Raw genomic sequence first — 12,099 nt, 5'->3', positions numbered from 1 at the left:
GAGCAAGTATCTTGTAATTAGGCTACAGCAGATTGAAAGGCACTGTAGCTGTTGTTCAATGCACTATTCAAAAACACTGATAAGAAGCATCACTAAAGTTGATTTGTTACTGCTACCAAGCTGTAATGAGCGAAGTACACAGGGCAATTTCTCTGCTTAATTCTCTCCAGTTCCCTTGCCATAGCAAGGAGGTGCTTTAGTCATAAGGACGAGCAGCTTAACTTATCCTTTCTTACAAACCTCAGTCATAATTTATTTTAATTCATACTGTGTAGCTTTAAAAGTAGAAACCTGATTTTGGTATCTGGAATCCTGATCACATCTTCTTGATGTATTAAACAGTTATTTCAGCGATGCCTTATGAAGGTTTTACACATTGATTTATGGAAATGTTACCTTTCCTATGTACGAGAAACCAAGGGGAAGCTGCCTAGTTACAAGTAAGTTAACAGAGTTGCTCTGAATTATTCCAGTGTTACGGTGAATCTGTTCTTGATTCTTGACTAAGGGATGGGGAGAAACCTGGCTGGCAAATCTGCTTGGAGAACTTCTGGTAGAGTGTTGAGGGGGATAATATATAATCTGCATTTAGAAATTTTTTTCTTTAAAATTTCTTAATTGAACTTTCTGAGTAAGATTGCTTCTCAGTCTGGATCTGTAGAACAAGGTAGAAGAAGAGCAGGAGGGGTAGCTGGAGTATCCATGCCCTCTCCCTGCAGGTGCCATTGATGCTTGAACCAATTTGAAGCACACCTCTTCCTCAGTCAGTACCTTTTGCTATCTTTCCCCTCAGTGCTCTGTTTAGATTCCACATTAAAAAAATCAGGCTGTCGAAATTCTGGGGATGTGTTAATCTTCATCTCTTTTCAGTTACTATGTTTTGTTTAGTTATAATCCTGTTGTTGTGAGTTTGATGCTTCATAAAATATCAGTACCTTTCAATATCTCTAAACTCTCTCAGCCCACCATGATTTCTTTGTACTATAAATGGCAAGATAACTAAAGCATTAACAGAAAAATAAGCAAGATTTTTACAAGACTGTTTGGAAGGAATTTTTTAAATACCAGCCTTCTTTCTCCCTGTTGTTTTATCTCATTTAACTTTCCTCTAGTTTTCCTGCTGCTGTGGTCAAGGAGGTAGTAAGTTACTGAAAGATGCTTGAGTAAAGGAAACTGGGAGAAAAGCAGGAGAGAGAAAAAAAATTTTTCATTGAAACTTCAGCAAGGAAATATGTGAACGTTTTAAATTTGGGGGAAAATACAAATTTGGGGGAAGGATGAGAAAACATGTGAAAGGTATTGAGTAGTTTCCACTCAGAGGAGCTACTCCTAATTGCCACAGCATTCTTGTATTCCTGGGGTATTACAGCAAGGTTTAGGGAATTCTGAGGGGGGAAAAAAAAGGGAAACCACAAGTACACATGTTGGCTGTGAAGGCGTAGAGAGCAGTTCTTTTCTGTCTTCTCAGTGTCACATAGTATATGTGGATTTCCACAGTATACCTGGATTTCCACTTGAGGGGTGAAGGGGGACTCAGGAACTGTTAGTATGCTGGATTGCCACCAATAGATTTAAATAATTTTCTTAAATAAAATAAATAGGAAACAAGCAAACATACACAAGCAAACAAACAAAAACCCCACCAATCTTAAATGCAGAATTTAAAGCTATATGAATGCCAATTTTTATTCTCAGCTGTTGAATACTACTATTCATACCTCGACGTTTGGTTAGAATTTGCTGCATAAAAGAATACTCTTAAATAAAGAATTTTTAAAATGCTAAAAACTTGCTCTATGGTCTTTGTGGTTTGTTTTTTTAGAGAAAAAATGGCTCAGGCATATGATTTTGCTCTGGATAAGATTGGCATGGAAATCATGTCATATCAGGTATGTTTGTTTTTTTTTTAATCAAAACATGTTTTGTTTCTTACTTTATAACAAGTACAACTCAACATCAGTTTCATTATGTGTAATGTTTTTTCTCATGTAGATCTGGGTGGATTACATCAATTTTTTGAAAGGCGTGTAAGTACCTGAGAAGAATTTTTGTAAGCTCAGTTAATGTAATGTTGATGTTCATAGCAGTTGTGACCTGCAATAGCTGATGTTAATCTCTCTCCCCACCATCTAGAGAAGCAGTAGGATCTTATGCAGAAAACCAGAGGATCACAGCTGTCCGTAGGGTTTACCAACGTGGTTGCGTGAATCCAATGATAAACATAGAACAGCTCTGGAGAGATTATAACAAATATGAAGAGGTAATCAAGAATATGACATTTTTTTGGTGACATTAAGAAATATTAATCATATAATGAAGTGTGGTGCCCAAACCGTGTCCACTAAGTAATTATGTATAAAAGAGATGACCAGCACTATAAACACGTTGTGTGTGCAGCATGTACCAAGACCTGTAGCAGGTACCTGAATTAATTTGTTAATTTATTTTAAAGACTTTCTATAGGATACATTGAACTGTCCCATTTCCAAGTTGGCCCAGTGGAATTGGTAGTGAGTTAGAAATCACTGTCATCAGTTCTGGAGAACATATTTAACGGAAGCTAGAGCAGGTCAGCGGGCAATGAGGGCTTGCTTCCCCAAGGAGGCACTCCCCTCCTTTCAGTTATAGTTGTACAGGCTGACATGGCATTCAGCTATCATGGTTTGGACTTTCTTCACAGTATTAAGTTATATGGTCTCAAGTACATATAAAATGCTCTTCACTATCCTTCACCTGAAGTCATTACAGCATCAGTTGAGATGAGACTGCTACCACACTGTCATCAAGTGTAACCTCAACTCACTGGCCTTGCAGGCTAATTTCTACCTGCACCTTCATAGTGCATTTGTAAACACATTTTCTGGCAGCTTGTTAACCTACCACAATCAGCAGAGGGGAGAGTGCAGAACTGAGGGAAGATGCCCTCATGCTCAGCACCATCAAGCAGGGATGCTCATAGAGCACTCCCTTGTCCTGTCTTTTGTGCCCAGGGGTTGCAAGTACTGGCATGCTAGGGGTCAGCTGTGCACTGAGAAAAAAAGATGAGTCAGTTTCTTTCCTTGTTGCTAATTATGCATGTCATAGGCTTGGTGGCTTCTGATGTTAATAGGGCCACCAAGCCAGTGGGAGTACCTCCAGGCATCTGCAGCCATGAGCTGTGCTGTAATAGCTCACCATCCTATTGGTATTCAGGGGTGCCATAGATAGTCTGACCCCCAGAGAAGATACCCAGTGACAGGCCCCCTGCATAGGAAAATCCCCAGCACAGCTCACCTGTAAACCTCCTCTTCCCCTCCACACAGCAAATGAATGCTGTCACTGCTGGTTCCTACCACATTCATTAATATATAGAGAGGCTGTCAAAACAATAGACATAACCTGCTCTACTTTTGTTTTGTACCTTCTAGTTGAGGCAGCTCTGGCTCGCACCTATAACAAACCAGTACCTTCAGCTGTTCAGAGCTGCTGGAAGCTGAAGGCTAGTGCTCTACTTGGGCATGAATTTCTGGCTGTTCTGCTCTGGCTAGGCTGGTCCCAAGGAAAAAAAGAGGTTGCTGCATACAGGTGTCCTGGCACAGGGAAGGAAATGCATCTCACCAGAAGGGCTCTTTCAGGAAGAAGTAGCCCAATAAAACAGCCTCAGTACAAGAGGTTACTGGCTATTTGCTGCAATTAAAATATTCTCAAGTTCCCCTTTATCTCAGTTGGTAGCCACTAGGTAGCAATATCAGCCTGTCAGTTATCAGTGGTCAAAAATGGTAGTGAGTTTCACTACCTCATCTCACTCACTGGCTTGTCTCAGCCCTAGTGAGGCAGAATCTTTGGTTCACACAGCCACACAGCTGCACCTTGTGAGGCTGGGAGTGCTTCCTGGGAGAACATTTCTGTGTCCAGGGTTAAATGGGGCATTACTGGTTTGGTATGGTAACTGGCCCAGACAGCACTCTGCATGAGTACAGATGGTGCCTTCACTTCTATAAAGAGGCAGTACCCAGCTCAGGTAGGTGCCTGTTTAGAATAGGTCTGAAAGCTGCAGTCACCTTCCTCAAAGCCCCAGCAAGCCATGCCAGCAAAATCCACCCAGGCACAGGCATGAACAAAACAGTGGTTACTTCTCCTGCTGTACGAGTGGATTTTCTATGTGCCTGGGACCCCATGACCAGGTCTATGTTGCAGTTATTGAGGTGTGGGTTGTGCCTGGGGGCTTTGCTGCCCCAACTCCCCCACTCCTCTTGCTCAGCACAGAGCAGAGCCCTCTGTGTGTGTGTCCTGGAGGGATGTCACTCTCTGTGGCGACCACTCTCAAGTCTCTCTCAGCTGACAACGGCACACGTATGGCAGGGTATATGTGGAACATAAACTCTTTTAAAAGCTGTCAGTTACTTCAGGAACAGAGAAGAAGGCAGAGTGTTGAGCTTGGAGGTCAATTTCTGTTACTACTTGTCCAAGAAGAAAGAATTGCTCATATGCTGTCTCAGCCTTTTCTGGTGAACAGCAGGCAGCAGCAAGGCAGGGAGCTGTGACTCTGATGAGCCTTTCCCAGCAGGTTTATGTAAAGTACATTGTATTTTTGAAAGCTGTAAATGATTAACAAATAGACTGAGATGCTTCAGGGCAGTTGATCTTCAGTAGTGAGCTTATTCTCTGATACGTAAGTTCATGTTCATATATTTATTAGGAGAGATGCAATACCTTTTGAGATCAGTATTTTAAAATAATTTTGTCCTTCTTGCTCACTTTGTCATTCCCTTTCAAGCTTGCTTTTGTTGCACATTCCCAATTCCTTTTTTCTCACCCTTCTCCAGGGCATCAATATTCACTTAGCTAAGAAGATGATTGAAGACAGAAGTAGAGATTACATGAATGCGCGACGTGTAGCAAAGGTACAACCTTCTCTTAACTCCTTTGTTGTATTTCACTCTACAAACCAGCATTAGACTTGGTTCTTATTTTCAAGTAAGTTTGTGTTAGACTAACAGATCAGCTTGCTAAAATGTTTGTATTGACTTTATAAAGCATAACCTGAAGTGTTTCATGTGTTTAAATCTGCTGTTCCAAACATTGCTGCTGTTTCAGGAATATGAGACAGTGATGAAAGGTCTGGACCGCAATGCTCCTTCTGTCCCCCCACAAAATACCCCTCAGGAGGCTCAGCAGGTAGACATGTGGAAGAAGTACATCCAGTGGGAAAAGAGCAATCCTCTACGAACAGAAGATCAAACTCTCATAACAAAAAGAGGTAGTTAGATACTGCACTAGGATACGTAGAATTCTATCTCTTCTGTTCTGTCAGTGACCTCCAGCAAAAGTAATGATGCAGTTTTTAGTGTTCAGGAGTTGTGCTGGAGCAGAAGTTTGTTGAGTTTCTTGCATTGTGTGGGTGGGTTGTTTTTTTTTTAAACTCCTCTTAGTTTTTTGTCAAGCCAAGGTGAAAAACTTTCACTGGAGGTCAGGATATGGTGGATCACAGCCTGATTTTATGTCTGATGTTCTTAATTGAGTTTTCCTTCTTCCTCTGTGGAGGAGGCAGGTTTTAACTGCTGTTAATGACTGATAAAGTTTCTGGTGATATAAAAGAGCAGCAGTTATGATCATTGTATTAAAAGCCAATTAGTGCTAACATTATCTGGTCTGTTTGCTGATTTTTCTGTTTCATGCTTGCATTGTGCAAGATGACACTGTTTTTGCAATAATATACAAGAAGTATTTCTTATTATTTTTCCCCCACCCCAGTTATGTTTGCCTATGAGCAATGCCTTTTGGTTCTGGGACATCATCCAGATATCTGGTATGAAGCTGCACAGTATCTTGAGCAGTCCAGTAAACTGCTAGCTGAAAAGGGGGTAAGAGATTGCCATTATATTTTTTTGTTTATTTCATTGTTTTGACATGATGTGCTTAAGAACTAAGAGGGGGAGGAGGAGGGGCATGAAAAATATTTAGCACTGTAAGTTGTGTCATGTTCAGAATTCTAAAATTAAGAATATTTCTATTTGTAATAAGAATTAGAATCATAGAATCATAGAATCAGTCAGGGTTGGAAAGGACCACAAGGATCATCTAGTTCCAACCCCCCTGCCATGGGCAGGGACACTTCCTTAAACACCTCCAGGGATGGGGCCTCAACCACCTCCCTGGACAACCCATTCCAGGCTCTCACCACTCTCATGGGGAAGAACTTCTTCCTTATGTCCAGTCTGAATCTCCCCACTTCCAGCTTTATTCCATTCCCCCTAGTCCTGTCACTCCCTGATAGCCTAAAAAGTCCCTCCCCAGCTTTCTTGTAGCCCCCTTCAGATACTGGAAGGCCACAAGAAGGTCACCTCGGAGCCTTCTTTTCTCCAAACTGAACAGCCCCAACTCTTTCAGTCTGTCCTCATAGGAGAGGTGCTGCAGCATAGGAGAGGGTTCCAGATCATCCTGGTGGCCCTTCTCTGGACACCTTCCAGCATGTCCATAGCCCTCTCGTATTAGGGGCTCCAGAACTGGACGCAGTACTCCAGGTGGGGTCTCACCAGAGCTGAGCAGAAGGGGAGAATCCCCTCCCTTGACCTGCTGGCCACACTTCTCCTGATGCAGCCCAGGATCTGGTTGGCTTTCTGGGCTGCAAGTGCACATTGACAGCTCATGTTGAGCTTCTCCTCCACCAGCACCCCCAAGTCCCTCTCCTCAGGGCTGCTTTCCAGCCAGTCACTGCCCAGCCTGGATTTGTGCTTGGGATTGCCTCGACCCAGATGCAGGACCCTGCACTTGGTCTTGTTGAACCTCATGAGGTTGGCTTGTGCCCACCTCTCCAGCCTGTCAAGGTCCCTCTGGATGGATCCCTTCCCTCCAGCTGTCTGCTGCACCACACAGCTTGGTGTCATCAGCAAACTTGCTGAGGGTGCACTCAATGCCACTGTCCATGTCACCAACAAAGATGTTGAACAAGACTGGTCCCAGGACTGAGCCCTGAGGGACTCGGCTTGTCCCTGGCCTCCACTGGGACATGGAGCCATTGACAGCCACTCTTTGGGTGCAGCCATCAAGCCAGTTCTGTATCCATCTCGTGGTCCACCCATCAAACCCATGTGTCACCAGTTTGGAGACCAGGATGTGGTGTGGGACAGTGTGGAAGGCTTTGCTCAGGTCCAGGTAAATGACATCAGTTGCTCTCCCCTCATCTATTAATGTTGTCACCTGTTGATAGAAGGCCACCAGGTTTGTCAGGCAGGATTTGCCCTTGGTGAAGCCATGCTGACTGTACCCAGTCACCTCCTCACTATTCTTCTGTCTCAGTAGTGCCTCCAGGAGAATGTGCTCCATGATCTTACCAGGCACAGAGGTGAGACTGCCTGGCCTGTAGTTCCCTGGTTCTTTCTTCTTCCCCTTTTTGAAAATGGGAGTAATGGTTCCCCTTTTCCAGTCAGAGGGGACTTCCCCAGACTGCTAGGACTTTTGGAATATAATAGAGAAGGGTTTAGCAACCTCCTCTGCCAGTTCTCTCAGTACCCCTGGGTGTATCCCGTCGGGTCCCATGGACTTGAACACTTTCAGGTTCTTCTGGTGATCATGAACCTGATCTTCACTTATGATGGGCAGTTCTTTCTTCTGGTTCTTGCCATTAGCTTCCATGACTATTCCAGGAGTGTGGCTGGAGGCCCTTGCAGTGAAGACTGAGGTAAAAAGTCATTGAGAACCTCAGCCTTTTCCAGGTCACTTGTGACCATTTCACTGTTTCCTTTCTGAGGGGGCCCACACCTTCCCTAGGCTTCTTTTGACCATTAATATACCTGTGGAGATTCTTAGTGTTCCCTTTAACCTCCCTGGCTAGATTGAATTCAAACTGTGCTTTGGCTTTCCTAACCAGGTCTCTTGCTGCTTGGGCAGCTTCCTTATATACCCCCATTCCAGCTGTCCTTTCCTCCACTCCTTGTAGAGTTTCCTTTTAAGTGATAGTGTGTCCAGCAGCTCCTTGCTCATCCAGGCAGGCCTCCCAGCATTCTTCCCTGCTTTTCTCTTTGTTGGGATACATTGCTCCTGGACACAGAGGAGGTGGTCCTTGAATACTGAGCAGCTGCCCTGGGCCCCTCTTCCCTCTAGGGCTTTGTCCCACGATACTTTGGCTACCAGGTCCCTGAAGTGATCAAAGTCTGCACACCTAAAGTCCAGGGTCATAAGCTTAGAATATATCCTCCTGGTTGCCCAGAGGATCTTAAATTTGACTGCTTCATGGTCACTGCAGCCAAGGCTGTCTCTCAGCCTCACATTGCTTACCAGCCCTTCCCTGTTGGTGAGAACAAGGTCCAGCATAGCACCTTTTCTTGGTGGTTCCTCTACCATTTGGAGGAGGAAGTTGTTATCTATGCAATCCAGGACCATCCTGGATTGCTGGTGCCTTGCTGTGTTGTCCCTCCAGCAGCTGTCAGGGTGGCTGAAATCATCCATGAGGACCAGGGCTTGTGACCTGGAAGCCACTTCTATTTGCCTGTGGAGGGCCTCATCTGCTTGGCTCTGCTGGTCAGGTGGCCTGCAGCAGACCCCTACAGTAACATCTCCTTCCCCTGTCTTGCCTTTAATTTTAGCCCATACACTCTCAACCAGCTCTTCATCCTTCCCCAGGTGGAGCTCCACTGACTCCAGCTGGTCACTGACATAGAGGGCAACACCTCCTCCTCTCCTTCCCTGCCTGTCCTTCCCAAAGAGCTTGTACCCATCTATCCCTACAATCCAGTCGTGGGAATCATCCCACCAAGTGTCAGTAATAGCCACTATGTCATGGCATCCCAGCAGCACAGTGCCCTTAATTCATCCTGTTTGTTGCCCAAGCTGTGTGCATTTGTATAGAGGCACTTCAGCTGCACTGGCCCTATCCTCCTCTTGTCCCAACTCCTCTTGATTTCCACAGAGTGTCCTGGTGCATCATTCGTGGCTTGCCTCAGGGCAGCAAGTGGAGAGCCCTCAGTAGCTCTCCATCCCTCTGCCTCTGGTGAGCTGCCCCTCTGTTTGTCACTGGCCAGCAGGAGACTATGAACCCCTTCCCCCTTCAAATCTAGTTTAAAGCCTTATCAATGAGCCCTGCCAATTCCTGCCCCAGGATCCTTTTCCCCCTCTGGGACAAGTGCATCCCATTAGTTGTTTGCAGCTCTGAAATTATGAAAAACTATTTCCTTTTTGGCCAGTTTTTAGGTATTGGAGGAGGGACTGGGTTGGTTTGGCCTGATTTTGTGATTGCTTAAGTACTGGGGAGATGATTGTCTTTATTGGAACACTGCATGGAAGTTCACTTGGATTTTTCACCCACAGAAGATACTCCATAGATTCTTCTTTGTCATAGATTTGTCATACATTGCCACACTTATTTTATAACAGGACATGAACAATGCTAAACTTTTCAGTGATGAGGCTGCTAATATTTATGAAAGAGCGATCAGCACTTTACTAAAGAAGAATATGCTTCTTTATTTTGCCTATGCAGATTATGAAGAGGTGAGTAAATCAGTGTACTGACATCTCCTATCAATAATGTCATTTGTTTGAAACCTGATGAATACACAGAATTCTATAGAACTAATTTACTGATTCTTCTAGCTTTAACCTCATCCAGTGTTTCTGAGACTGAGCAGACAAAATGGAAGTCTGTAGTATAAGTTACAATTTTTTTTTTTAAATCTACTGCCTTTCCAGTTAAATATTGACATTTTTCAAATCACTATGAAGTTGAAGGCTTGATAGATTTATATTTACTGGAACATCAGCTTCTTCACTTTTAAGATGGGGATAAAGAACACCTTTCTTATCTGATTCTTGGGGGTTTAATATTTGTGTTTGGGTGGCTGTGAGGGCAGATGGAAGGCACCTTATACTGCACCTTTCCTGAGAAATCTCTACCCACACTACCACCATATTGCATGGCCTCTGTAATGAGTAATGCCCCAACAGTGCTTGGCTTTGCACATGAACCACCAGGAATAAAGGCCATTTCCCACTGATCAGATGAGGACTATGGAATCCTCTGCAAGATATATGTGGAGAGCTGCAGCTGGCAGGGAACAGAGTGAAGAAGGTGGTTTTCCTAGCTTGCCTGCACGTTGCTTTTAGATAGAGGCAAATGAAATGTTCCTGTTATCCCAAACACCTACAGTGGCAGTTGTGCTACAGTACTTCTAAACTAGGGAAAGACTCCAGAGACTTTTGAAAAGCACTAGTGAGAAATTAATGTGGGAAGTAAAGAAATGACTGCAGAAGACGTAAAATGCGTCTGAATAAAGGAACTGACATACACAGTGTTTGTCTGTCTTCAGTTTGATTTTTGAATGCAATCAAGAAGCCTGTATTTCCTTTTTCTTTACCTAGAGTCGAATGAAGTATGAGAAAGTACACAGCATATATAACCGACTCCTGGCTATTGAAGACATTGATCCTACTCTGGTAAGATGATCCTTAGTATTGAGTTTTTCCACATTTGCCTGAGTACACACAAAGAGTGGGCAAGTCCTGACAGGAGTTTATTGGGTCACAAGAATGACTGAACAGGTGGAGTGCTGAGATGACAGACTTAAGAGTAAAATTTCAGCAAGGTTGATAAGCCTTTAATCCACTTAGATACACCAAGTCACCTGCACCTTTCTCCTCTGTCCCTATTGGAAAATCTCTTAAAACAAGTGGTGAAGATACAAGATACTAAAGATTTCGTGATGCATTTCATAAGAATTGGTGTATAATTTGGCTCAACTAAATTTCACATTGCCTCCCCTTTGATTAAAGGGACATTGCTTTTGCCTATTGTCCTCCCTACACAGAGGGAGGACTGTTGCCCTCCCTACCCCATCCTGTGTACATGTAAGTTTGCAAATAGATCTGTTATGTACCATATAAGTATCAAAAAGTGTTGCTGCACATCTGCTTGAGTTGTAGAGTTGTATAGTAAGCAGCGCTGTCTGTAGTGCCATCTGTGCTAATACTGAACAAGTGGTGTGAGAAAGTAATCTGCCCTCAAAAAATTGAGCTTATAAATAGGACAAATCATGAAAAGGACAAACCTCTGCAGTCTAAAATCAAACAATAGGTCAGTGTCAGAGGAAAGGTTTCAATTTACTAACATGTTCTGTTCTTTAAACACGGATTATAATGCTTCCCAAATACAAGTTTTCTGAGAAACCACAGACTAGTTCCCCCTGTTTGAGAAATGCTGTTGTTTGTGAAGGAAAGTTAAATCCCAAAGAAATGCAAATCAGAAACTGGCCATTGAGTTAAATGGCACATTCATTATTGCAGACATGATGATTTGTGTCTTGGGTTGTATAACGTACAGTTCATGTTCATCAAGCCTTTAGACTGTGCTTTAGCCTTATGGTTGTCTTACCCTTTTTGGAATTTACCATTTTAACAATAAACCTCTAGTTCTCTGAAGGCACCAACTTATGTAAACTACACTCATCTACATCCCTTGAAAAATCTGTGTGTTAAACTGTTGCATATTGGTTTAAATTTTTTTTAATAAAGTACATGAAAAGCTTTGTCTTCCAGAAGCACACCAGAGTCTTGTTTCTCTTATGATTTATTAGCTGTATTTTGTGAGTAAAGGTTACTTCAGCTATAGCCAAAAACTTTGATTATGTCCTAGTGTTCTTCATTAGCACTGTTACTGTAAATATTCGTATGCACCTTAGGTTTATATCCAATATATGAAATTTGCAAGGCGAGCAGAAGGCATAAAATCTGGAAGAATGATATTTAAGAAAGCAAGAGAGGATACCCGGACTCGCCATCACGTCTATGTTACAGCAGCTTTAATGGAGTATTATTGTAGTAAGGTAATCACAGATGCTCAATTTGATACCAAAGAAGTATCAGGAGGATACATAGCTCACTAAAGCTGATAACATTTTTTTTTCAATGTTTGCAGGATAAGTCTGTGGCCTTCAAGATTTTTGAGCTAGGGCTGAAAAAATATGGGGACATTCCAGAATATGTACTGGCATATATCGACTACCTTTCTCACCTCAATGGTAAGCTTTAAGCTTTGAGTGGTCTAATAAAACCTTCATCTGCCTTCTCCATGAGCATAGGTTCAGGCCAAGGTCTTTATATTTTAGTTTTAATTCTTCTTGAAAAGCA

At 43.0% G+C, this 12,099-nt stretch overlaps 1 protein-coding gene across 1 annotated transcript in view; it reads left to right on the top strand.

Annotated features, from left to right (window-relative positions):
- Positions 1-12,099, top strand: part of CSTF3 (cleavage stimulation factor subunit 3) — a 48,034-nt gene that overhangs the window by 29,246 nt on the left and 6,689 nt on the right. Inside the window, exons 5-15 of the mRNA XM_054390314.1 lie at positions 343-440; positions 1,823-1,889; positions 1,993-2,027; positions 2,134-2,260; positions 4,806-4,883; positions 5,077-5,239; positions 5,734-5,843; positions 9,352-9,468; positions 10,336-10,410; positions 11,652-11,795; positions 11,888-11,990. Of these exons, the coding sequence (XP_054246289.1) occupies positions 343-440; positions 1,823-1,889; positions 1,993-2,027; positions 2,134-2,260; positions 4,806-4,883; positions 5,077-5,239; positions 5,734-5,843; positions 9,352-9,468; positions 10,336-10,410; positions 11,652-11,795; positions 11,888-11,990 (1,117 nt within the window). The remainder of the gene's footprint in view (positions 1-342; positions 441-1,822; positions 1,890-1,992; positions 2,028-2,133; positions 2,261-4,805; positions 4,884-5,076; positions 5,240-5,733; positions 5,844-9,351; positions 9,469-10,335; positions 10,411-11,651; positions 11,796-11,887; positions 11,991-12,099) is intronic.

This window comes from Indicator indicator, chromosome 21 (genome assembly GCF_027791375.1).
Source record: "Indicator indicator isolate 239-I01 chromosome 21, UM_Iind_1.1, whole genome shotgun sequence".
NCBI lineage: Eukaryota > Metazoa > Chordata > Aves > Piciformes > Indicatoridae > Indicator > Indicator indicator.
The sequence above is the reverse complement of the archived record's forward strand: the minus strand, read 5'-3'. Positions and strand labels throughout refer to the sequence as shown.